The sequence below is a fragment of the Manacus candei genome, unplaced genomic scaffold, assembly GCF_025592945.1.
Source record: "Manacus candei isolate 608988 ecotype Guabito, Panama unplaced genomic scaffold, ASM2559294v1 h1tg000081l, whole genome shotgun sequence".
Lineage (NCBI taxonomy): Eukaryota > Metazoa > Chordata > Aves > Passeriformes > Pipridae > Manacus > Manacus candei.
Genome location: NW_026138129.1, coordinates 161,098 through 188,974, shown reverse-complemented (window position 1 = coordinate 188,974; position 27,877 = coordinate 161,098). Strand labels below are relative to the sequence as shown.

General features: G+C 36.0%; 1 protein-coding gene across 4 annotated transcripts in view; it reads right to left on the bottom strand.

Annotated features, from left to right (window-relative positions):
• The window catches only part of WDR27 (WD repeat domain 27), a 94,931-nt gene that overhangs the window by 57,108 nt on the left and 9,946 nt on the right, over nucleotides 1-27,877 (bottom strand). For 3 of the 4 annotated variants that reach the window (XM_051811140.1, XM_051811138.1, XM_051811139.1), the window contains exons 9-21: nucleotides 26,732-26,835; nucleotides 26,230-26,297; nucleotides 25,168-25,301; nucleotides 22,642-22,718; nucleotides 21,015-21,093; nucleotides 20,419-20,490; nucleotides 19,133-19,236; nucleotides 16,331-16,420; nucleotides 14,142-14,263; nucleotides 13,425-13,558; nucleotides 12,108-12,205; nucleotides 11,694-11,815; nucleotides 7,737-7,834 (exon numbers count right to left, since the gene is read on the bottom strand). In XM_051811140.1, the coding sequence (XP_051667100.1) occupies nucleotides 7,737-7,834; nucleotides 11,694-11,815; nucleotides 12,108-12,205; nucleotides 13,425-13,558; nucleotides 14,142-14,263; nucleotides 16,331-16,420; nucleotides 19,133-19,236; nucleotides 20,419-20,490; nucleotides 21,015-21,093; nucleotides 22,642-22,718; nucleotides 25,168-25,301; nucleotides 26,230-26,297; nucleotides 26,732-26,835 (1,302 nt within the window). The remainder of the gene's footprint in view (nucleotides 1-7,736; nucleotides 7,835-11,693; nucleotides 11,816-12,107; nucleotides 12,206-13,424; nucleotides 13,559-14,141; nucleotides 14,264-16,330; nucleotides 16,421-19,132; nucleotides 19,237-20,418; nucleotides 20,491-21,014; nucleotides 21,094-22,641; nucleotides 22,719-25,167; nucleotides 25,302-26,229; nucleotides 26,298-26,731; nucleotides 26,836-27,877) is intronic. The other variant, XM_051811141.1, reaches the window with a different exon arrangement.

Sequence of the window (27,877 nt, the reverse complement as noted above, 5' to 3'; positions counted from 1 at the left end):
GCAATTGTGAGAAAATGTATGAGTTCCATGTGGCTGTGGGAATTCTTCTAAAATATGTTGCACAGGATCATAAAACTAGTTGCAGATTTTACCTTAATGTCTAAAACTATCTTTTATACAATTGGCTAATCCTTTGAGAGGCTGAAAGAAGGTGAAACTGATTTTCCCTGGGATCATACATCAAAGCATTATCAGGCAGTTGAGTATTCTGCAGAAGCAATTCAGTATGTGCAAGTAGTCCAATAGTCCTCAAATTTTCACTGTGGTCCAATATGCACCCACTGCCTTTTTTTTTTTTTTTTTTTCAGAAATTGATGAGAAATGGCTACTTCAGCAGCAAACAGCATTAGAGCAGCTGAACTTCTGTTTCTCAACTGATCAGAGCGTGAGTCAGAGCAGGCTGCTCCTGTCACTTAAGATGTTAGTGTGGCAGGATTTGGGAGCTACTCCTAACACCTTGTCCCTGCTATTCTCATTACCTTCAATATTCTACAGTAATCAACAGTAATCCAGCAGCTACCACATCTACCTCCTCACACCTACCATGGCAGCATCCTAGACCTCTAAACTGGGCTGTACTAACTTTTCCCTGCTTTCTCCATTTCTGGGTAGATAACAATCACATCTGACAGCACAGCACAGCTGTCCCATTCCTGCCTTCTAAATTAATTTTCAATTTCATCTTATTCAATACTACATCAGTTCCCCCAGTAAGTTTTCCATACCTATATTTCTACGGCAAGTAAAGAACACACACTGACATCATGGCTGAGGTTGGCAGGTAGCTCTGGAGGTCATCTTATACAACCTCACTTGACCACATAGAGCCAGTGTGGCTTCACCAATGCTAAACAGAGGGGAGCCATCACCTCCCACAATCTGCTGGCAACACTCTTCCTGATGCAGCCCAGGACATCATTAGCTTTGTTGGCCACAAAGGCACATGTTCTAGTTCATGTTCCCCTTGGTGGCCTTTTCTGCAAAGCTGTTTTCCATCTAGTTGCCCCCCTTAGCATATATTGGTGCCTGGAGGTTGCATTTGGTGCCAGGGGGACTTTGCACTTCCCCTTGCTGAACTTCATGAGGCTCCTGTCAGCCCAGTTCTACAGACTGTTGAGGCCATTGTAGATGGCAGCACAACACTCCACTGTATCAGACACTCCTCCTAGTTTTGTGTCACTTGATTCACTCTGCTTTATCATTCAGATAGTTAATTTAGATGTTGAACAGGACTGGAACCAGTAGTGATCCCTGGAGTATGCTGCTAATTACTGGCCTCCAACTAGACTTCATGTGACTTATCATCACCCAGTGAGGTTCCCATTTGGACAGTTTTCAACCCTTCTGTAACAGGGAAAGTTTGAAAGGATGCTGAAACTGAAACCATACACTGTTGAAAGCTCAACAAAAAACAGTATTTATTACCAAGAGGTGGCCAACAAAACGAGAAACCCAAGAGAGAGGAAGGAGGAGAAAAATAAGCCCTCAGTACGATTTCCCCAGTCACCCAGGTGTTGCTTATGAAGTTATCTTACTGACCCAGAATGCCTAGAATTATCCATAGCAGAACCGGCATTCTCAGAGGGTCGGCAGGCTCACAAGATAATGGGCATCCCCACAAAAGGCAACGTTGTCCTTTGATGTGACGCTTGCATCCCCCCCCACATGAGCTCTCTGCTTTTTATACAATTAATTGGTGACATCCACCTGGGCAGTGTTGCCAGCACCGCCCAGCTAGAGGCCTTCAGTCCCACCCCCCGTTACACAAGTGGTATCTCTTCTGCACATGCATGGGTACCCTGAAATTCCTCCCACGTTTGTGCAGGGGGTCTTTTCTAAATGAGTCTGGAAGCGTACTTTATCCTCCTCCTCTTCACTTTCTTCTTCAAATGCCCTTGGAGGACAGTCAATCGTGAGGTACCAAGTGATTTCAGTTTATACACGATGCTTGCTTCAAGGATGAAGTTCTCATTTATCAGTGCTTGTTTTCTCATAACTTGGCAGGAAAAGAACAAACTTTCACAAGTGGCTGGGCCAAAGCAGCAGCATCTAATTAAGCACAAATACACCTTCTCACTGTCTGCTTCTGTAGTCCATACTTCATCAGCTTCTCTATGAGGATCTTATGGGAGACAGTGTGAAAAGCCTTACTGAAGTCACAGTAGACAATATCCACTGCTCTCCCTCATCTACCAAGCCAGTAATTTTATAACAGATGTTTATCGAATTAGTCAATCATGACTTCTTGAATCCATGCTGTTTACTCAAGATAAATGCACTGTCATTTATGCTCCTGGAAACTGTTTCCACAATTAACTTCTCCATCATCTTCCCACGGATTGAGGTGACACTGACTAGCCTATAGTTCTGTGGGTCCTCCTTCTTGCCCTTTCTGAAGGCCCTTTTCATCAGAAATTTATAGGAACTACGTCTTCTTGGTTAGCTAGAGATAGGAATGATTACTGAATGGATACTGTAAGGCAACATATAAAACCCCCTAAGCTGCAGTCATAAAGACAACTTGTGCCTTGTTTCATCTCATATTCTGCCAAAAGCTGAATTTGTTAGATTAAAAACTCTGCTTTTGATGCAGGTGTTCGTCCTTCAAATGGAAGGCAGTAGCCGATAAGAGCAGAGTATTTTTTTGATGTCTTAGGACATGAAAAGACCTGAGCAGCTCTTCATTCACCCAAAATATTTTTCTATCTCTCTTACTATCCCTTTCAGAAGTGGAAGAAATTCAAGTTAGGAGTATTGCTTAGAACATTAAGCAGCTTTTGCATTCCAATTAACTACATGGATCACATGTTTGATAATTACCAGGAACAACTTAGCAGCTTTTTTTTTCTGAGCAGAAACAAGATAAAAGCATTCATCTGTGTGCTTTTTGCAGACCCATGTACATTGTGTGAAAAATAAATATAATGGTGACTATGCCTCTCAGAGTACAGCAAGAGCAGGGCTGCTACAGGGGAAAATTGCTGCAAAGGGAAAATGAGTGAGAAGCCAATGGTAGTCATGGCACAGTCTCATCACTGACCAGGGCACTGTCCCACTGTATTTGGATAGGGTAGGCAAAGTAGTGTGCTGGTAACACTGACAGCATCAGCAGAAGTGAGATGATGAACGAGATCCAGAGTCCCTCCCAGTAGTCCAGTCAGAAGCAGCAGGAGATGGAGTCAGATACAGGGTTGGAGGCAATGCTGCTACATGGATCTGCTGGAGACAGAACTCAAAGCGAACTACCTACAAGGTAGGTCAATATCTATGCAGGAAACAAGGCTAGAGGCAGGACTTGAGACAGGTACACTGACAACATAGAATCTTGGAACATTCTGAATTGGAAGGGACATTGAGTCCAACTCCTGGCCCTGCACAGGACCATCCCCAAGAGTCAGATCGTGTGCCTGAGAGCATTGTCCAAATGCTTCTTGCACTCTGGCAGGCTTGGTGCCGTGACCACTTCCCCGGGGAACCTGTTCCAGTGCCCACCACCCTCTGAGTGAAGAACCTTTTTCCAATATCCAACCTTAACCTCCCCTGACACAACTTTAGGTCATTCCCTTGAGTCCTGTCACTGGTCACCACAGAGAAGAGATCAGTGTCTGCCCCTCCTCTTCCCTTCACAAGGAAGTTGTAGACTGCAATGAGGTCTCCCCTCAGTCTCCTCTTCTCCAGGCTGAAAAGACCAAGTGACCTCAGCCTTTCTTCATACGGCTTCCTCTCAAGGCCCTTCACCATCTTTGTTACCCTCTTTTGGATGTTCTCTCAGAGCTTAATATCTTTCTTACATTGCAGTGCCCAAAACTGCCACAGTATTCAAGGTGAGGCCACACCAGTGCAGAGCAGAGCAGGACAATCCCCTCCCTCAAACTGCTGGCGATGCTTTGCCTGATGCACCCCAGGACACGGTTGGCCCTCCTGGATGCCAAAGCACTGCTGACTCATATTCAGCTTGCCATCGACCAGGACACTCAGGTCCCTTTCCAATTACTCATACAAAGAAAGATGAAGTTTTACTGTATTATGGCTTTAGCCATAATTTACTGATGAGCAAGGAAGAGCCACATCAGTGCCTAAAAGCTTTACAGAAGATCTGAAATCCACCTTGGGGAGGAAAAGTTTACATTACTTCACATTCTGGAACCTCTCTTTAGGAAAGCAACTCTTTGGAATGAATCATGCAAGGGAAGCTGCAGAAATCTGAACTCACTGTTTGTCTCAATATCAGCCATTCATGAAGATATGGGTATTTATGAAACTTTGCTAGTGAATGTAAGCTGGTGCTACTAAGTGTTTAGTCAATATTCTAAATGCATTTAACAAAGTGAAAAGGGCAACATTTTGAATTTATAGTTTCTTCCTAACATAACAAATGAAAGAAATTTCCTTTCTTCTGGACATTTAATGCACAGAATTGTCTAATCTTTAAGTGGGAGGAAGTGAGAAATTGAATGGATCAGATAGGTAAAGCAGAATTAAAAATCGTCATATGAAATAAGAGTCTACAATATTTCATCACAAAGAACACTTCAACTCCTTCAAAAAATGTAAGAATGCATTAACCTTTTGTACCTTCTAAACATAAAATATTTGCCTGAGTCTTTCTTGGGAATCCTGAAGCTGGTAATCAGATTCCATGCAGTCTAACCCCTGTGTTCACTGCTTTCACAAGAGAAAGCAATTTTACTTGTTCTGCAAGTAGCCATTCTTTTAGAAAGATAGGCTTAAATTGCTCTTCAAAATGTCTTGGAAGTTGGTCAAAGGTCATTATCTTACCCTAAAGCATGTATTCATAAGGCCTCATAGTTCATTATCCTAACCTGGAAGAAGAGTAGCCATAATCAGTTCTTCTTCCCAAAAAAAAACTATTCCTCTTGTTTCTTTATTCCTAAGTCTGCTTTGTAGATTGTCTGGAGCTTTTCTTCTCTTAGCTATAGTTATAAACAAGGAGCATGCAGGAGAAGTATAAAAATATTCAACAGATTCAGATGAAACTTTACAAACCCGTGCATTTCAAAGTAAATGAAGCAGGAGTTTGAGTAAATCCAAAAGCCACTGGCAGTGTCCAAGATTCCCTCATTTATTGGCAAGATGACCTGGCTGTGTGAGGTTGGCTGGCAACATCAGAAAGTTAAAATGCCTTTTCTTGTACCACCTTCAGAGGAACCCATAAGACTTTCTGGCACTCTCTGAAGCAATTTTGGAATGCCTCCAGATTATCAACAGTGAAAGAGACAGACAGATTCACAGCTTTATCCAGAAAAGATGATGAAAATTGAAGTTGCAAAATACTCTCACCAACTTTAAGAACAAAAGAAAAGATAAGTTAAATGAATTTTCAATGGGAAAAAAAGTGTAGTTTGATAACAGAGACTGAACAGAAAAATTCTTGTGGATTCAGAACAAAAATATCAATATATTCAAAACTTATTAAGCTGTAGGCCAGGTTAATATGTCTGAAGATTTAATCTAAGCAAAGATCAAAAAAGAACCTGAGCATCCTGCTACGACTCCTCAGTCAATTGTGAGAAAAGGAATGCATGTTATAAAAATAAAAAAAGCAACAATACTCAAAGAAACTGAATAAAATAACCCCTACGAGTCTTAGGGAAATTGTGTAGAGTTAATCTGCAAATTATTTCCCATGCTTTCAACAGCAGTTTGAAAAGCACTGTACTGGAGGGTTTTTCTTCCCTATATTTAATGAGAAATTGGTACTTTACTGTATTATTACATAAAATAACAATGGATAGACTTCTTAAGGGGAAGAAGCAGATAAAATAAAAGCAAAATTTTCACTGTGGATGTCTAGGGCAGATATGTAGAACAAAATTAACAAACAGTAAAGGTGAGATCTTGCAGTTAGTGTTACTATCCACAAGACTGCAAATAGTATAAATGAGAAGGTGGACTTACCTTTGCTATATTTCAAGAACACTGGACAAAGATTTCACTAAAGGGACCCTATTCTGGCAAACCCAAAGCAGAAACAGAGAGGTCATTCCAGGGGGACCATTTAAAACACAGTTGCTGATGCATCAACTTTACAAGTCAACAACTTTAAGAGATTAAAGGTACTGGCCCACCATAAGATTGTTCAGGAACTAATCTCTCCTGTAAGTACTCAACAGTGCAAGGGATGGACTGGATTTGATTGGACAAGACCTATGAACCAAAAAAATAAGCAAAAGTGTTCAGTCTGAGTAACTATAGTAGACCTAACACTTGAGCAGAGACTTGTTCCAAGTTTAGATAGAGCTTTCCAAACTGAGACATTTTAAATTTATTTATGTGAAAAACACCTGGTGAACACATAGGAAAAACTGAAGAGTTTCCCTCATGAGAACTCAAGAAGAGATTTAAAAATATAGAAGACTCGGTCTCTGGTCTGAGCAATGACAGAAAATTTCATTTTAAAAAATTGTTTGTTTTTTTTTTCTTGAAAGTTGCTAGTAATGATTCATTTTCTCTATTTCTTCTCCACAACAGTTAATACCATTGATCACTGTCTAATGTGTAACAAATACACGCATATACATAACACCTAATAAACACTCTTAAAATATCTGTTGTTAAGGACTTGAATCACTTTTTTGAAGTTTGGCTAATAGAACACAGCGGACACTAGAATACACTGACTTAGCCAAATTAAATATAGAGCAATAACATACATAAATTAGTCCCTTCTTCCCAAGACATACTCATTTAATTGGTTGCCCAGATTTTACACTAACTATTTTACCGTTCACCTACCTTACTTATACTAGTATTTAGAAACAAAGAGATAGATAAGTGATCTGTGAAAAGCTTGCTACTGTTTCATTACTCTTCAGCAACACAGTTTGAGCAGCTTATTAGAAAAACATAAGAAGGTAACAGATTCCAATCCCCAGCAGTCTCTAGTTTCATTACTTCTGGCATTCAGTGCAACTAATACAGAAATGCTCTTGGAAAGAACATACATGCCCCCTGCAGATTTAACATATTCTTACCATAGAAAGATAGAAATAAATTAAAGGCTCATTCAGCACTGCCCAGATAGAAAATTCAGTACTAGAAAAATTATATTACATCTTTCAATAAATATAGGTTTACATTCACAGAAAACAAATATGAAATTATTCTTCAGAGCTTTAACATCCTCCTGTTCAAACCCCTCTTCTTTTACACAGAATTCTTTTAGCCTGCACAAGCCCCAAGTATTTATTTTCATGAGCAATGTTCCCTCCCTGACACACTATTCCTTTGTCCCACAGCTTTCCCCAGTATAACACTGCCACGTGTTTAGAAATTCTGAGCTTATGATAATGTATTATGCAAATTTATAGCACTACATCCATGATTTGTAGTAATATTGTTACAATTGCGTTTATATTTTAAAAGACGGATCATAAATTTTACCTCTTTTAGCGGTAATGACACGCTCTTTTGGAAATACCATTAGCATTCAGTTCAGTATACTATTATAGACACACAATTAGATCTACAAAGGTAAGTTAACATGGGTGATAAATTTTAAATATTTAATGGTTTCCACATATTATAACTATAATTGAGGAATGAGCATTCTGTTTGGTCTCTTAAAATTAGTAAATTTCAATCAGCCTTTCATTCTTTTCTTAAAGGCCTGACTGTAGACCTTATTCCACATCCAGGTTTCTACTGGTATAGCACAGCAAGTATGACAAGATAAACCATGGCTTTTTATTCCAAGGTACCTAATTCATTCTTACCTCAGTGTTCTTAAATCCCACAGTTTGATGCCATCACCTGCAGCTGTGGTCATGAAAAGGTTGTAAGCTTCAGGTTGCTGAGTGCTGAAGGATGATCCCTGTAAAATAGTAAATCAGTTTCAGGTAAGTATTCTCATGGTGTTTTATAGATAGTTTTACGATTTATAGAATCATAGAAGATCTTGAGTTGGAATAGATTTATAGGGATCATGGAAGCCAGATCCCTGCTCCCTGCAGAACTACATCATATGACTAAGAGCATCGTCCAGATGCTCCTTGAACTCTTACAGGTTTTGTGCCAGGACCACTTCCCTGAGGAGTCTGGTCCAGTGACCAACCATGCTCTCGGTGAAGAATTCAGTCCACTTAAGAAATAAACAGTAAATGTTTGTTAGGTTATGTGAGAATAGTTTGTTTGCACATACACAAAGGAGTGAAGAGGAAAGGTGGCATGTGGAGGAAGTCCCATAACCCAGTCAGAGAAATGGAGCACTGCCTCAACTCCTCTCAGCACTGTCCCAGGACAGCCATAAGCCCTTTGGTCCAGGGGTGACACCCACCATAATGAAAGAAAGGGAGAGGCTCTCTGGGTCATCTGGGGATTACTAAATATTAGGGTATGGGATCCATGATGTAACATAGGGGAAGATCTTTTTGTGATTGCACAAGACATTATGGGAAGTTTAGGGGAGGTAATAAGGGCAGTGAAAAGGGAGGGATCAAAGATTAGTTCAACAATTAACTATAAGACATGTGAGCTAAGTGGGCACACTTTCCATTGACTTCATTATCAACCGCATTTATTCATAACAGGACTAATTTTGGATTTGTACATTTAAAATAATTAAACCCAGTCTAAAACCTATGATTTTTTAACATCCATGTTGGCAAATCCCAGTCATTTTGCTGGCTACAAACATCTTTCTCCAGGGAACTAAATATAAACAGTTAAAACTTTTTCTTTCTTTTCCTTACCATTCACATTCTTGATTTGGCTGAATACATCACAGAAACCTCAAGGTAATTTCCTGCAATCACTGTTTGACTGCCAGGAATCTTCTATTTGTTATGAAAGCTGGTGTATAGCTTGCTCTAACAGATGAATTAAAATGCACTGTGCAACAGGCTTCCCAACAAAGTCTACACATTCTCACATTTAGCTGTGTATAACTATAAAAAAAAAAGAGTAATGCAAAAGACAAAGACAGTAGTTGTCCAAAGGATAGCATTCATTAAAAGTTACAGAGCACCCTTTCTTCTTGTGCTTTTGGAACTTTTACTCACCACCCCTCGCTTCAGCCAGCAAAGATCACAGAGCTAAATATGAAAACTTCTACAGACACATACACATTTACTTTGGGCACTTCTCCTTTACTATAGAATACACTAAGTAATGAACTAGGTAAGAAGTGTAATACGTTTGTTCCTTCCCTGCCCTGACAACATTTTCTCAGTAATACACTTTACCAATACATAGCTATACTTGTATCTTCAAAATATATATGCTACTGAATACCGATTATAGAAGACAAGAAAATATGTACTAGTTGGGATAATATATAAGCTGAATTTCACTTATCACTTTGTGTTTTTATAGTCCTTAATTTATGATAATCTATTATTTAGGAGAATCTGATGCCAAAAGTAGCATATTCCCCCACACTCTAGAAACTATATTCTTTCATTCTGATAGACAAATCACTTGCCTCTGCCCCATCATCTTGCTTATCCACTACTGTAATCCCTTCTCAGCTTCTCTCTAGACTAACTATATGGCAACTTACACATAAAATTTGGCCTCAAGGACATGGTTCAACAGAATCCCTACTTCTTTCACTAATTCCATATGAGCACCATTCATGTCATCCAAATAGTACAGCTGGCTCATGCTAAAGGCACCGATCAATAGATGTCTCAGAAAGCACTCCATATCTTCCAGGCAAGCACATACCTTTAGACAGCATTGTAACTATGGTTAGGAAGAAGTTAACTAACTGAAATTTCTGAGTTGCCTATTAATTTTTTCAGACTTCATATCGGGTACATTTCCTAATTAATGAACCAAAGAATTTTGAAATAAAAGGGTCTGAGCAGAAAACTGAAAACTTGCTGTTTCTGTGAAAATTACTATAAATGTGCTAGTAGAGCATAATACCATCCAAACGTTTGTGGCTTGCAACGATAGAGTCCTGTCCAGAGAATATTTTTTTGCAGCATTATAAATGTATTATTAACACTAAAGCCCTGAATCTCTGTGGCCTGATCTCAAATTGCCATCTGTTTCTGTATCTCAGATGTTCCTAAACTCTATGATGGGAACATGATTTTGATATTTCAATCAATTCCTTTTACCATGTCTCTTAAAAGTTAGTATGCAAAGCAATGGAATGATATAATAAGCTTAACCAAGTACATTGCAGGCTGAGATGAATTTTACACACTGGTAATTCTTGTAATCTCTAGAACAGATCAAAGGGACAATTTAAAATCAAAGTAATTACAATGCATATTATATGTACTTGCTTACAGCTGCCTCTGTCCAAAACCAAAAATAACAGAATGTCATGCTGAACTCCCAGGTTTCTAGGATATCCTATGTACTTAATAATTTGCTAATAGGTTTCTCCCACACTTAATTGGAACATACCTTCCCTAATGTAGAATTTATATATGTGTATTTATGTGTGTGTATCTATCTATCTATCTATCTATCTATCTATCTATCTATCTATATATATATATACTGCAATCACTAACGAGTATTCAGTCCACAGGAAGAAATTAGGAATAGTCCAAAGGAAAGCCTTCATAAATTTTGAGGTGTAGGCACTAGATCTTTAGCATCAATTGTTTCACTCCACAGATCTGCTTCTATGGCATCAACTCTTATCATTAGCTAACCTTAGATTCCAATGGGGTTCAAACTTTAAACAGGATGTAGTTTGCACACAGCATTCTGCATGTTTTTATAAGTTTATAATATATTTTAACATATCATCTTAATGAAAATGCAGAGTTATATTTACTCTAATAGCTTTAAACTATCCAATGTAATAAAATAATGGTGTGTAATTTTCCTCTTGACTTATCTAAAGTATTAATTTTATATAATTAAAAAAAAGAGAACCTTGATGTACCATTTTCCCCCAAAATTATCAATTTTCTTTGCTATACCACATACCTCTTGGTTTTTTTCCCAAGTGAATACTTGCCTGCAGCCTTAAAGTTTTTCTTGATTAAATAATCTGAAGGCATTAAGCTGACCAAGCAAAAAGAAAAGCCAGAACCTTAAGCCTATATGTGTTACAAACAGTACTGAAATAGTTAGCACAATTTTAAGTGTTTTTCCAGATCGCATCTATAAGGAAAACCCACAAAGAGTTCTACAACAGTAATAATAAGGAACTGTTTTAAATCCACGGAAGCAAGGACTTTCCAACTGGGAGAGAAGAACCACATTCAACCAGACCTAAAACAGTTGGCATTCCAGAATGTACGGTACCATAAAAACTCCAAACACTCAAATCAATCTTTAAGGAAAAAAAAGAGCAAGGATAAGAGGGTTTTAGCCATCTATTCCATTGCAGTACTGAGAATTTTTTTTGTTGCTGTTTCTGAAGTTTCAGAATAAATCAGACAATGTCAGATTGAACTTTAGAGGAGAACAGTTACATAAGGAAAAGTTTTTGCTGAACTACAGTATTACATTCTAGCAAAAGTAAGGCAAAGGGTAATAAACACTTCTCTAATAGCAAGCTTGCTCAGTCATTCTCACTGCTCTCTCCTTTATGCTAGAGAACAAATGAAATCTGTATGCCTTTATCACACAGACTCATGTCCTTGCCCACTCTCCCCAACACATAAAAAACTATTACTATCTGTTATATTTTTACCCTCTAATTTTTTAGTTCATGGTGTTGTAGTGGTACTTCAAATAAAATTCAATAAAGTATATACCTTATTTTGGTAGATCTGATGGACTGATCTAGTATGAACTTCTGGTATCACTGCTGTGCTGCAGCCTGCATTGAGGTCAAAAATTTCCAATGCTCGGTTACTGCCAGCTGTAAGTACGATATCTGTTCAGATCTCTGTGTTAAAGTTAAACTGATCTAAAGGAACAAAAGCACATAGATAAAAATAAAGATAAATATATAATATCAAAACTCTGTTGTATTTATTGCCCTATGAGCAGCACCAAAAATGTTACAGCACTAAAAATTTATATCCAAGGAGGAAGTTCAACATCACAAAAAATTACAGCTTTTCTACTGTAATAGAAAAGGAGTAGTAAACAATCAGATGCTACTTACTGATGTCCATGTCATTAAGTCCAAAGAACTACAAAAAAACCCAAAATACAAAGGATACAAGAGTAAAAATCATTTACTGCTGAAAGGCTGGTAATCTCCACTGTTGAAGCCATGGGGAATTTCTGTATCAGTTTGCAAACACTCTTCTGTTTGTATCTGCAAAGAATATCAAATGAATGCTAGCATTAATGAAATAAGTTAGGATTTGTGATCACCAGTAAACTCCCACTGGAATCCCAAAGAAAATCAAAACGCTTTCTTTCATTATTAAAAATTAAAGCCACAGATCTTTTGACTTATTGTTGAACTCTATTAAAAAACTTGGTAACCAAAATTATTTAGATGAAAAGAAACATGATATTCATATACATACGATTGATCTTCCATCAACATGAAAGACTAAAATAATCCCGTATGTATACTGAAAATGTTGAACAGAAAAAAAATCTGTGAAGTACCCATGTTCAACAAGCAGTCCACTAGCTTCAGTATAGCATTTAATGTGCTAATCATAGGGCAATCAGAAAGAAAACGAGGAGCAAACAGTGAGGAAAGAATAATTTCCACTTAGGCAGGAGCAGAACCAGGGGTTGATCACACACTACCAAAGAAATTTTGCTTCCCAAAATACACAGAACTCTTTAAGGTCATGTGGGTTATCTGCCTAGGTAGCATTTCACATAAAAAGAAAAAAAGCCAACAGTAAACTGAGATTCATAATGCATTTGCTACATGTCCTATACATGTTCAATTCAAGTCAATTAAAATTAAGCCAGGCATTGTGGACACGCTGAACTGGACACTACATAACTTCTTGTCTCTTAGAGATTAAAGTTCATATAAGCAATTTAGGTTACCTTTTTATTGCTTTAGTAATATCTCCATAAGCTAAGAATTAACAGGCAACACAGAAAATAGGTAATCAGGTTATGGAAGAAAGATATTACGTGTTTCTGTCTGACTATTTAACATTTCAGTGAAATTTCACCTACCAGGTTCATGCCTAAATCCAGGAAAGCACTCCTATTCAAAAACATATTTAAGCTTGAGCTCAGTATGCTTTTCTGTTCAGCAACAACACTACCAAGGAAATAGACCAGTTTTTCCCATCTAAGGATGCAACCCAATACTGTTCAATATCATGAACAGATAGGACATGCCATTCACAATATCAACTAAGACTTCAGTGCTGTAGCCCTAATTCTTTTTGTCCTTCCACTCAGAACAAAGATATTTTGCTATTAGCTTCTACAATCTGTTCAGTTTTTTTTCTTCTGTAATACTTTTGCCCCCCAGCCCACATCATCACCAACAAAATCCCAGACCAAACAGTACAAGTACTTTCATTTGTCTGTTAAAGAGAAATTGTACTCACCGTTTGAGGTCATCCTTGGTTGTGTCTAGATGGAAATTTAATAGATGAAATTCAGCTCCACAACACAGTAATATAAATGTATCTAAAAAATAAAACTGCGCAAAGCGTACAGTCTTATTGAAGTTTTCTTTACCCTGAAATGAAAAGGAATTTATTAAGAATGTATTCAAACACAACAAATACTTTTTGTCTGAGATTCCTGGTGTTAAGGCAGAGTCTCCCTGTTATCCTGATCAAAGGCCAAGAGTTTAATGTACTGTAGTGATCCTTCCTAATTTTGACATCTATTAATCTAAAAATAGTTTTCATTCTGCATAAATTAGTTGGCAGTAAATTTAATAGAATCTGTAGTCAACTGAACCTAATAGAATCTAACTTCATACTCTAAACTTCTATTTGAATTGGGGAGTAGACTACAAAGTCAAGCAGAGCTGAGCCAGTGAAAACAGAATATACAGAGCAGACAATAAAACCAAAACTTTCAGACATGCCCACTAGTTTTTTTCTATCAAGGCTGATTTTTTTTCTTTTTGTAAATTATGAAGAGAAAAACTTCATTTGAAGTTAACAGAGATCACCCAGATATTAGTTGGAGTCACCACTCAGTAGCTCTAAAAATTAGGTTGTATGTTCCTTCTATAGAGCTCTTAAAATGAAAGTAGATGAAAGTCTAAAACAGTGTCCTCTGTGTCCAAACCAGTGGAAGTTTCTAATTACCATAATTAAGGCAGGTTCCTTATTGCAGACTGACCAGACCCTTAAAGTTCTGTCTTCTGATGCAGAAACTAACCACTTCTTGTTATGACTCCAGCCAACAGAGTTAACTGCACCATCATGACCTAATAAAAATAATAATGAAAATATCATAAAGCTCATTTCTTGCGTTCACACATTTGTCCAGAGTTAACTGTATTAATATAATTACGCACAATATTATAATACATTTTAAGTATAGACTTCAAATGGTCGGATTAAAACTGCAACAGTGTGAATTTTTCTTCCACCAAAAAAACACAGGAAAATGTCTTTCATTAATAATCAGACAATGATAATTCTGACTTTAATTTCTCAAAGTCATTGGAAGAGCATTTTCAAGAAAGATCCTTGAAATTAAGTTTAAGCAAAGATACAGTATTACTCAAAAGAGAATCTGAGTATTATATTATAATGAAATTTTATATTAAACATGATCTGGAAATCCCTTAAGACCTTACAAATAGTTGAAATTCTTTATTTTGTTCACTAGCTTTTTATTACTGAGCTAGCTGGTTTTGTAAAAACATAATGAACACACCACTTCAACAGCTTCTGCAGGGCTGTCTCATTAGATTAAAAAATGTAACTGTTTGTTTAAAAATTATAGTTTAAAGCATTATAATGTCCAGTCAATAGATTTTTGTTATTAACTTTTGCATTTTTGCATTTTGCATCTACTAGAAAGAGACTTTATATTTGGTGTGACATAGTTAAAAACAAGATTGTAAACTTACAAAGAAAGAACTCAAAAGCCAGAAACATTATGTGAAAGCCAAAATTATTAATTTGATCTAAAATTATATTGATGCTGATCAAAAAGGTCAAGAAAGGACATATTTCAATCAAACTTAATAAATTTTGACCCATATTATTCTAATTTGTCAGATGAAGTTTGATGAATTTCATCTAGCCTTAAAACATTCAAAGTTCTGCTGCTGCCCCCTTGTGTACATTTTCTCTTTAATCAACTGAAGTTTTACATAAAAAAATAGATTGCTTTAAATTGTAGGAAGGTAATTCAATTTATCTCAGCGACTGAGATCTTCCATGATCACATATGTCTGTAAAAAGCTTATAAGTGAGATATTTTAATTCCCAGTTACGAAACACCTGTAGAATTTTCACCAGAGAACTGCATAGGTAGTGTATAAAAACACTGCTCTTGATTGCAGATTATATAACTTGCATTATGAATTTGCTCAAATTAGAAGAAAAATTTTTTTCAAAGTTTATGAACTTGCTATTGTTGAAGAAAAAGACCTCATTACTCTGCCCATAAATCATATTATCATCAATTTCCTCACACAAGAAGGAGAATATCAGCGATATTGCCTCCTTAATGCCACAGTTTCTTTCACTAAATACAATGAATATTACTCAAAAAGAAAACTAGTTTTCAAAAATCAGTTTTCAGAGTTATTTATTAAAAATAATTTTCTAAAATAACTTAAAATAGTCTATTTTTAATACTTGTTAGGGTCTGCAAGTAAGAAACAGTCACCTTCCATTGTGAACTTTCACAGAAAATTAATTCAGCAAGACTAATTTAAAGTCATAGCATTCAATGTTATTAAAACTTTAACAGATAGTTCTTGTAGAAATTCAGAAAAAAATTGATTTTTAAGACTCGTTTAAAAATGCATGTGTTCACACATGCACACACTTCTGTAGATATGGATTTCTCCACAGGAATAGCCCCTCTTTTTTTAAATAATTGTTCTTTAGAAGGTTGGAGTTGCAAACCAAACACATCTTTTGCCAAGTCATCACAGTCAACTTTTTGGCTAATTACAATATACTACTCCAATATACACATGCATAATCATTGCAATACATCGCCTTTTTTGTTTCTATTTAATTATTGCACTATTCATACACAATGGACATTGCAAAATATATATATATATATATATATGATGATAGATTGCTACTTACCTCCCAAAAAGCTGAGAAATGGGAGAATCTGGTAGTCAGTTTAATTCTAAACAAAATTAAGCAATCAGAGAAATAATTCTAAACCTTGAATCATCAGTACTCCCTCTCCCTTGTTCTTCTCTAGGTGATGTAAGTGGAATCTTTTAGTTAAGATGCCATTCTAGATCAAACTCAATCATACACTATATCTTTAATAATATAATTCATAAATTTACCTGAAAAAACATTATATGTATCGGTGAGATTGGAATTGAATATCAGTACAGTTTTGTCAGCCAGGCCACAAGCCAGCATCTCTCCATCCCCTATGAAGAAAAGTGTCTAATTATTTACGTTTGAAAGCAACAAGGACCTAATATGCTGTTTCTTTGATTCATAAAAACTCACATATGTCACTACAACAAAACACAAACCAGATATTCATTTCATATGTTTAACACGTATTTTGTATGAACAGCACAAATTCATGTTGGAGAATTGGTTGGAATTTGTATGCAATTGATTTCTTGTCTTGACATATTCCCTAAATGGTTTTCATCACAAGGCAGAAATTCACTTTTCACAAAAAGTATGCTACAAAATTTAAATGCAGAAAATTTTAGCAGTCATTTAAATCTATTTTCTTACTCTCCTTTTTTATATCTTCCTATTGAAGTTATATCACTTTTTATATATTAGAATAAAAAAAATGCAGAATAGTCATTCTGGATCACTTCTTACAGATGATGAACTTCCTCCATAAGGTAATCCTAAAAACTATCCAAGTGAAGTTAGATTGTTTACTTATATTGGTAATCAGCAGAGGCACACAATGAAAGGATAGACTCTCTAAGGTCTACATTAATGGCAGAGATTTGTGAAATTCACCTGTTCACTTAAAAGTTTTCATTGAAAAAAATTAAAGAGTAAATAAATGAACCAATTGGATAAAACAAGGGAAGGTGGAGCAAGAGAAGACAGCACAGGGAGAGATTAAGAAAACGAAGAACAGAATTCAAATTAATGTTACTAGGTTCACTATAAGCAGTGTTCTTAAGGAGGTGTCATCTGAGTGCCCCCTTCTTAAATCTCCAGAGCATCTTTACAAAGAGAGATGGAATAAAAGTCATGCTTGATTTCACCAACATTAGGCACTGCTATCCAGTGTCCAGGTACCATCCACATAGCAAGTTCAGAATACTATATTCCACAACACATTTTTCCCCACATTATGGCAATATAAACAGATAAGAGATCCATATTTCTAATCTCTGATAGTCACGTACTAAAAGTGAATTTTAAGTGAGAAACACAATGGGGTTGACATATTTGCTAAGAAGAGGTATATCAGAATCCTTTTTTTCTGTTACCAGTGACTATATGCACCATTATACTCAACTGACAAAGAATTAGTCTTCAGTAAACACCTCACAAACACATTGCTCTTCACAAACTTGAAGATATGAAGTCTTTGGGGTAAAATGCAGTGCTCTTCTGCAGATTTCTCCCACTTTTCTTAAAGTTTTGACAGCATGGATTTTCAGCATAAGGGTTGATTGATAAGTATATCAGGTATGCATATAAGGTAAGCCATAGGCACACACAAAGAATTAACAACATATAAACATTCTTGTGCATAAAGAATGAGAGACAATAATTTTGCATAGAATCTTGGAGGCTTGTTTATTGGAATATCATCTCAAATCCTGAATGAAAGTTTATATTAAGAGAGCAACAAGTCTTAATTTTTAAATCTTAAGTCTTACTTAATTTTGCCATTTAATTTCCTTTCTGCTATGTTTGGAGATGCTAATAAATGTTAATTATTATGACTCATAGTTTACAAAGACTACTGTAGGGATTGTTCCAAGGTGGAACTCAAAGTTGCAAATTTGCAGCCGAAAATATATTGTAAAACTAGGAACCATCTGGTCAATACAGACTACAACAGTAACAGAACCCCTCCTTACAAGGTTACAATAATACAATTTTTTTACTCCAAGAAAAAAAAAATCTTTACTATTTTTGCTAAACTATGGTTGTTTAAGCCTGTGTGTGTATGCATGTCTGGGCAAGAGACAAGAGACAAGGACAAAGACAGAGAAAGATGTTTCTTCCTCACAGTAATAGAAGATTTAGACTTAAAATGTACTATTAAAACTGTAGTGATGATTTTCTTTGCTAAAAAGGAACTTTTAATTTTAAGTGCAAAAAACTTTCCTAGAAATAAGCTCTCTGCAACCAATTTCTTTCAGGAGCCTTAAATAACAACTTCTTCCCATTCTCTAAGGAGCAGAGAGATGGCTGGAATATATTTTAGAAAAGTTACTGATTGCATCTAATTGCTTTTTTCCTTGAGGATGAAAGTTGTACTTGTCATCAAAATACTTATATAAAGATATAAATAATACTTTTATGAAGATATATATTTTTAAATACTTTGAAAATATTGTGGCTTGCATGGTGTACACTGACATAATTATATACTTGGTAAAATGCTTCAGTGCTAATATAAGGAGTAGTTTCTGCTTAATCATATTTACATTGGAACTGACTTAACCCTATTGCAAGAGTCATTTATCCAAAGCAGTTAAGAAAAATGCCCTTCTTTGGATTACCCAGAAGAATTCCTTTTTTATATTTCAACATAGAAAAACTGAATAATATTTATATAAGAAATATGAGTATTCTGAGTCTTTTGAAACTCAACTTACAATACACCCTAATGACAGTAAATGTCTCAGAAAATAAATTCTTTAGGGAAAGAACTACTCATTTTCAAGTTGTAGTGGGAAAGTCATAGAATAAATTCAAAAGGAAAAGACATAAAATCAGAAATAGAATCCTACTGCATTCATGTTAACAGCTTGAATGGTTTTTCAAGACAAAAATTATGATCAAACAGTATGTGGTACTGCCAGAAAGTTTTCTGGGAATTTATCTAGTGATTCCACAGTCTTTATAAACTATGCCACACAAATTTTGGTTTTCTTTCTGCACACTGACAGAACGGCACATTTTACAAAGCCTGTACTTACCAGAATACTGAATACAAAAAATTGGAGTTGGCTTACAAGTAACAGATATCTGTTTCTCATATTTGATTGGAGGATCCCTGTCCAATGGATATTCTTTATTTTTACTTCAAAGAAGGAAAAAAGAAAGAAAGCAGTACATTTTCATTTCAGTTATGAAATAAATGTTCTTTGGGAACTATTATAAACACCACTATATAAATATTTCCTGGAAAACTTATGTTAAATTCAAGGTAAGAGCCAAATGAATTTTAAATTGTCATACTTAAATTACCCTGATCACTGTTATGAATTCATGAGATCAAGAATTAACATAGACCTGTAAAAAAAATCAAGTTTCTTAAGTTGCATAGCTATCTAACAAAAGTATTTTAAAAATGCAAACTCTACCTTCTTGTGACAAAAAGCAATACTAACTAAAAAAAAAAGGCAATTTAACTAAGAAAAAAACTACACACACACACACAAAACTTACAGTACTTAGTAGCTTAACCTATCATAAAACAGTATAAACAAGAAAAGAAATTATCTGAAGTGCTCATGTAAAAGCTTACCTATGTGTGCAAGGATTAAAAAAACTTAATCTTGAGCTATTAAGTGGTTTTTCTTAATGCTCTAACAGCTCTTTTTAAATTTGAAAAATGATGGCATTAATCATTCTTTACTTTTATGTTTCTACTACATAGACAAAAAGACTATATAATAGTAAAGAGAAAAAATGGGTGCAATATCCTCATTTAACATTCCACAAAAATTAACATGAAAGTGCCAGCTCTAAAAAAAACATCTGTTGTTTGAGTCCACAGTGATGAAGATTCCACTTTGGAATGGTCAATTTGCACCATTATCTATATTCTGTTTAAATCCATTAAATCCTTGTATTAGCTTAAGATAATATGATTTTAGGGGTGAACAAGGCACATGATATGAAATCACTATGTCTCTCTGTGCCACATTCAGCTATTTTTCTGACTGGAACTGCAGCTTAAGAACATTCTGGGACTTTACTTCCAACCATATTTAGCATCTGTTCCCCTTTCTATTTTCTAAGAAAATAGATATGTATATTTTCTTTTATATGAAACACTCAAATTTAAGTGATAGTCTGATAATCCCAATCACTTGCTGCAGTCATTTTATATCAAATTTACAAAGCCTTTTAGTTCCAGAGATACACTTAACTAAAAAATTCAAATGAAAGTAACAGAGACAAATGATATTTTCAATAGAACTCTAATTATCCTCATTTTAATTTGTTCCTCCTCTAACGGAGTTACTAGATTACTTACCATTTACAACTGGCCTTCCACTTTGATACTTCTTTTTTATTCAGGTTAGTATTAGGAGAAAACATGGTCTTTCTATGAGAAAGAAAATAGACTCTTCTAGATGAAACATTAAACATTGCATGAGAAAAACAGCTTATTTAAAACAAAAGCAATCCTACTTCCTTCTTACTATTTATGTCTACTGGTAATGTCAGTAGGTAAGAGAATGTACTCTTTGATGACAATATAGATTTCTAACGATCTAATGCCTGAGTTTGCACTTTAATTTCTGTGAGTTGTTTGTTGAATAATGCACTCCAAAGGACAAAATCCATTCAAATAAAGTTCTCAGACAATTCTTTCTGCAAGCTGAAGAAACAAGTGTAATCAGATGAAAGAGTCAGGATGCCTAATATGGATTTCAAAAGGAAGTTGAACAATAACCAGAAGCTGTAAAAATTCTGTTTTGCAATATATTTTTCAATTCTTTTGTTTGATAACATCATAACTGTTTTTCACAGGTGATTAATTTCATAGTCATAAGACTACATGGCTCTACTATGTGAAAAAATATCACACATCAATAAAACAGGCAAAATAGTAATATATCTACTCACCGTGGTGCTGCTGTATATCCTGATGATTTAATTTTATTATGGAAGACCAATGGCTTATCTTTCACTGTGCTTTTCACTCCTATAATAATTTAATTTACATTAAAATGGGGGAGTTAACATTATATTTTTACAGTTAAGGTAGATAGGCTAGTCCAGTATAAATATTGGATGTCTCCTTATGTTACAAAACACATTTCTGACCAACCACTCTAGAATAATGATTACCGAGAAAGGAAAGAAATATGAACTGTTGCATTGTATAGCATCCCTTCTCCAAAAATATGAATGACTAAGAACTTCTTTAAACTTTGAAGTAGTAAGAATATTGTTCTGAATCACTTTTTTCATCATTCATTCACAAATGTGTTTTTTGGCTGCCTATTTTATGCTTAGACTTTGTATGCACTATCTATAATGTATTCACACCTTATATTTGGAATATAAAAATCATCTAAAGATCATTAACAAACTGACTGATGGCTATATGTAAGTATTTGTGCTTCTATGGGTCTTAGGTCATTGGTACTTGTCTGTATGCACACTGCCATACTAAGAAGCCTGAAGGGCAGCCTACAGTCCCAAACTGAATATGAGTATTTCATATCAGCAGAAACAAACAAAACAAATAAATGCTGTGAAGGGGGAAATCCTGTTGATATTCCCAGAGAAAAACTTCAGATGCATTGGGAGTGATCTCATGGATACATTTAGCTATGCTGAGGATGGAATTCCCTTCAACTCCCACTGTCCTTTCTCTTTATGTAGCAATGAGGCAGAAGAAGGTCCTTCCTGAGAAGCTCCCAATGCCACTTGCCTGAAGAGACCAAAGGATTTCCTTACAGCATTTATCTGATCATGAAATGTCAACAAAGGTAGCACAGGTGCCAGTGCTGGGTGTCCAAAGCAGCCTGGAATTCTAGCTAAAACACTGTAGATGCATTCTCAGAATATCATAAACCACTAAAGACATAACCTTTGACATTCTAACAGGTCCAAAAATAGATTATTTCTACATGTCTACAGTTACCAGCATTTTTACACCCTTCTTAAGTAAAAGCTGATGACAAAAACATTTTGTAAGTATTTTTTGGACTTTGCTTTATTGTTGCTAACTAAAGAAAAGCTATCAGTGCTTCAACAGCAATTGGAAGTCAGATCTCTTTCTTTAAACAGTAGGACATTGAGACAAAAATTAACTTCCTAAACTTGCAGATATTGACAAAAGACTATCCAGGACAACAAAATTTACCAAAACAGGTAACCAAAGTTAAGAAAGAAATGACAAATTATACAGAAAGATACATTGCATGATATTGAAAAAGAATGACTTATGAAAATATAAACATTCTACACTCTAACACTTAAAATACACAGCAAATTCTCAGAGAACTGCTTTTGAAAGAAGAAAAATACTTATTAACATCATTTTCAACTAGAATACATACGTAGGATATGAAATAATGTTAGTAGTATAAAATTCTTCCTACTAAAGTAAAAATATAATGTAATGTATATTTAAAACAGAAATAAATATATTGATTGTATTAGGCACAAGCAAGTTGAAAGTCAGTTACTTTTATTAAAAATATAACTTTATTAATTAATTTCAAGATTGGTTTATACTTACCAAGTGTTTTACTAGAAGGTTCTTTCCTGTTTTTCTTTAAACCTTTAAGCAATGGAGAATTTGTCAATAAAGAACACCTAAGTTATAAAACCAAGAACAAAACTTGATCAATGCAATGGACAAAAGTATCAGACTAGGAAAAGCTGTCAGAATTCCCTTTTAGCTATTTTTCTGCATGTGGGCATGTATATGTGCAACAACAGCAATGACATTTTAATAAAAACAAACAAGGCATAGTGGATTAGTTATTAGCTCAGATACCCAGCAGCACAGGTAAGACTTGGCCCTGACTGGATTCACAGATGATTGCATTTACATGTTAGATCCTATTTCATGTTGACTTGATTTTATTATAAGCACTGAAATGTGCACTTCGGTGTATATTGCAGGTTTTTTGTTGTCTTTAAGATGTCAGTATTTTCTCATAAATCATTTACAGGGACTTAAAGGACAAGAAGGTGGTAGTCAGCAGGAATTCACCAAGGGTGAACTTGATAAACTTCTATGATAAAATGAGTGGCTCAGTAGATGAGGAGAGAGCAGTGGATATTGTCTACTTTGACTTCAGTAAGGCTTTTCACACTGTTCCCCATAAGGTTCTCATAGAGAAGCTGATGAAGTATGGGCTGGGTGAGCCTACACTGAGGTGGACTGAAAACCAGATAACTAGCAGAGTACATCAGGGGTCAATATTGGGCCCAATTCCATTCAACATCTGCATTAATAATCTGGATGAAGGAGCAGAGTGTACCCGCACCATGTTTTCTAATGACACAAAACTGAGAGGAGTGTCTTTAAGAGCAGAAAATTGTGCTGCCATCCAGAGAGACATTTACAGTCTGGAGAAAACGGGCTGACAGCAACCTTGTGAAGTTCATCAAGGTGAAATGCAAAGTCCTGCACCAGAGGAGGAACAACCCTATGCAGCTGTAAAGCAGAGTCCAGCACCCACTGACAAGACAAGAGGCAATGCACAAAAAATGAAACACAGGAGAGTCTGTCTGAACACCAGGAAATACTTTTGTACTGTGAGGATTACTGAGCACTGGCACAGGCTACCCAGAGAGCCTGTGGTGTCTCCCTACTTGGAGATATCCAAAAGTTGTTTGGAAGTTGTGGTGGTTTCAGCCACCTGGCCCCACCCCCTGAGGCTGGACATGATTAATCCCAAGTAAGCTTCTGACGTAGAACCAATGGAGAGCTGGGTTTCGCCCCTGTGAAATTAACATATCACAACAACTGGGGAGGGAAGCTGTTGGCGTAGCTGGAAAATCGGGCAGCCGTGTAAGTGCCGAGGGGAGTCCCCCTCGAGTTCGGGGGAGCCCCTGGGCCCCCGCTGCCCTGGCACAGCCAGGGCTGCGGGAGTTTTTCGCCGTTTCCCCCCCCACTGCCAGCGGGGGCGGCGGCACAGCCCCGAGCGGCCAGGCACGGCACTGGAGTGAGAGAGAAACTCCCCAGGAGTTTCCCAGCCGGCCTCACCGCCTTCCCCCACCGCGGGGGGGGTGGTGGTGAGGAGCTGGCTGGGCCCTGCAGCAGCCCCGGAGTAGCCCGGGACAGGCTGGTGCGGCGGTGATGGCCCGGGGCCGTCCAACCCTGGCCCTGAGTAAGGCCCTGTGAAGAAGTGGTGACAGCAACGCACAGAACAGAGCAGAGCAGGCCTAGAATATGGCATAGAGCCAACCGAGCAGGTTTTTCTAAGAGACTCTAATGAAATTTCGGGGTATATAAAAGACTGAGCAAAACCTAGAAAAATCCTGCGACCTGGTGAGACGAGAATAGATCCAGCGTGGAGGAGTCCTTAAACCTTACCCCCCCAGGAGGAAGCCCGCGGGATAGGAAAAAAGTCTCAGAAACTTTAATTCCTTGACTGTGGCGAAGACCTGGTGAGACGAGAGTTCCCTCGAAACCCAGGAGGATCTGCTCGACAGAGGCAAAACTCCAAAACTCCATTTGAGAAAGAGAGACTTTAACTATCGCCCTGAAAACTTCTCCTGAACTTATGTGGGAGGGTCTAGGGGTGGTAGAAATTGTGTTAGTGCTGTGTATCTATTTATTCTTTAGTTTAAGTTTCTTTAGTTATAGTTTTCATACTTAAGATTATATATATATATATGTATATATGTATTATGTTTATTGTGTTAGTAATTTTAATATAATTCCCTTCCCCCATGCTGAATTGTGTCTGTCTGAAAACTTCTCTACTCCCAGACAAATTGTGGGAAAGCTTGGAAATTGGATTTTTGGGGTGAAACCACCACAGATGCGGTGCTGGCCAATGGACTCCAAGTGGATCTGTTTGAACAAGGTAGTTGGACAAGGTGACCTGCAGAGGTGCCTTCCAAACTGAACCATTCTGTGATTCTGTGATTTCTCACACTCTATACAACTAAAGTATGACAGGAAAAGAAGTAAAATAAAACCATGTCAACAAATAGCATTGTACAATACCATGTGATGCACCTTAATTGCCAGGTAAACAAATGCCCAATCCAACACAGAGAAAAAAACCATTGAATTATTCTGTACCTGGCAATAACTGATAGACTGTTCTCATTTCCACATGGGAGAAAAACATTGTTCTGAGTTCTCACCAATGTAGCAAGGTTAACTTCCAACACAGCAATCATATCTTCAAACATTGAGGTGATCAAGCACAAAACCTGCAGCAATTATGCCATAAAATAATACTCTGTTTACAAGCTCCAACAACAAAGCATTTATAATGGAAAACCACTTTCTGTCATTTATGAAAATTAGTCAAAAATAGCCATGGATTTGGTCCTGAAGAGCATTAAGTAGTAAAGAGTGGTTAATACTGTCTTTCAAAACTATGCTTATGTTGCTTAAATAAGTGTCTTAACAGTCTTACATACATAATAGAGAGAGGAATTCCAACTTCTACACTGGACATATTTCTGCAGTAACAGTTGTGAGACAAGAAGTACACAACAGTTGTGAGACAAGAAGAAAGACTGGTTTCAGCAACATGAACAAAACATTCAAAGAGCTGAATTTAAAATAAAATCCTTCTCTAAAGCAAGACACTGCTTTGTTAAGTATACAGAAAGGCCTAGATTAAACTCAGTTCTGTAGGAAACCTGCAACATCAGAAATGGAGTATACAGACCAGAATGCCTTCCAGTTCTTTAAATCACTTTTAATGACTTTCCACAACTCAAATAGTTTTGACAGTCTTCTTAGAAGGATTCAAAAGTAGTTCATCCTAACATTTGTTTGAGAAACAAGGTATAACAATGCTTATATCTTTTTTTCCCCTAAAAGATTGCCTCTCCTTCCCCAGTGGTCATTCTTAACATTCAAGATACACACCAAACACTATAAAAATTCACCTTCTCCTTATTAATCCCTATAGACTATATATAAGCTGTGAGAGCTTTAAAACTATCCAGCTATTAAAACTAGTAGATCTCGTACAGTAGAACCAGTCCTCTCCAAAGAAATTACTGTGTAATTCACACCAAGTAAAACAAATGTGCACATTAATCTCTAAAAAAACATATAATTACTAGCTGTTGGAAATACTGGAAGTGTAAGCATTCATTAAATCAGTGCTTGCTGTATACTCACCTTTCCATTAACTGTCTTCTTTGTCAGTGCACATGATCTGGCAAACCGAATGCTGAGGTCACTGTAATCTTTACCAAAGAGAACACAGAGCTATAAAATTGTATTTGCATTTCAGAAGAAAAACCTAACATCCCCAAGACAGAAAAAAAAAATTACTCATACTAATTTGACATTAACCTAATCCACTGTCTTCAGAATATATCCTTCTAGCCTACCCTCACATTATTAAGTAGGAGTAGAATAACATTCCTCGTATTTAACACTCATGAACTGCAAAATTGAATAAAAATTAATTGCCAGTCACTACACAGATCTAGTGCCAACATGTTTTCTGAGAAAATCAGGTCCAGGAAACCATATAAAAATTAACTGGAAGAAAGCTATTTTTAAAGAAACAGTTTTAATTGTATTCTGCTATTTCACAAACTGATTCTTGTACTATTTATGTCAGATAATGAAAGCAATCACATTATAGTGTAGTCAAATATCTCACAGAACATACCTTTGTAAGACAAAAAAGCTTCTAATTCAAAGTTTACCAAATTAATTATTAACAAGCCAGTAGAGGTTCCTATCCAAAAATAGCTAGTATTAAGGGCAGAATACCTATTAAAAAAAGGAGAAAAATATCTCTGAGTAGCATAGAGAAGCTTTTTTATTACCACACAACACACAGCAAATAGCATTTTTAATACTTGTTACCCCGTCCCAGGACAACAATAATAAACCCCATCAAAATAAAGATTTTTCATTTACAGCATATTTTTTTTTAAATCTGTAGCTCAAAGTAAAAACTTTCAAACAAAATTGGTGAAGTTTTGAAAACCAAGAACAGAACACAGCCCTTGATTTTACATAAGTGCTTATGGCAAGTCTAAAACAACAGAGGAAATACTTTTCTTCAAAAATTACTGTGGTTTGTAAGAGCTGGGAGATGTTGTAAAAGCACTGTATACACAAAGAGTAAATTCAAGCCACGAGGCAAATCCACATATAGTCTTACTTTTACCACTTCCACATGAACACTCAAAAAACAGTGAAATTCAAGGTATGTTTGTACATAATTAAAGTATAAGAGAATCTTAAAGTCAGCACAAACTAAGAGGAAAAAAAAAAAACCAGCCAAGCCTGGAATGTCTGTCTCAGTCTGTGCTTAGTGGCAGCAGTACTGCAGTTAGGTAATGAAATCCAGCTTTTGGAATCACCACAGAGTAAATCAACTGGTTACAATTTCAGTCAACACCCTCACAGAAGAAAAATGTTATCAAGCATAAGATGATTGTAACAAAATAACAGTTGTCATTTTCAAAGAACTAAAAATGTTTTGATGCCAGAATATATAAAAATTGACATCAACATCTTAATAAATTTTCCAGATAGGAGTGAGTAGACTTATTAGTTTTATTTGTAAAGTCAGACCACAAGAGTTAAAATAAGGGAATGAAAAAGTATAAAACTGAAACTTGGTATGAAAATACTCACCACAGTGGCTTAATACCTTTTTTAATTAAAAACAAAATAAAAGAAACAAACAAAAAAAACCCCTCCAAACACATACAGTCAAATAGTTTAAAAAGACCTGAATAGACAGTTTATAAGCAGAACAAAACCTTCAACTGTGATGTGAGAACTAAAAGAACAAATAATT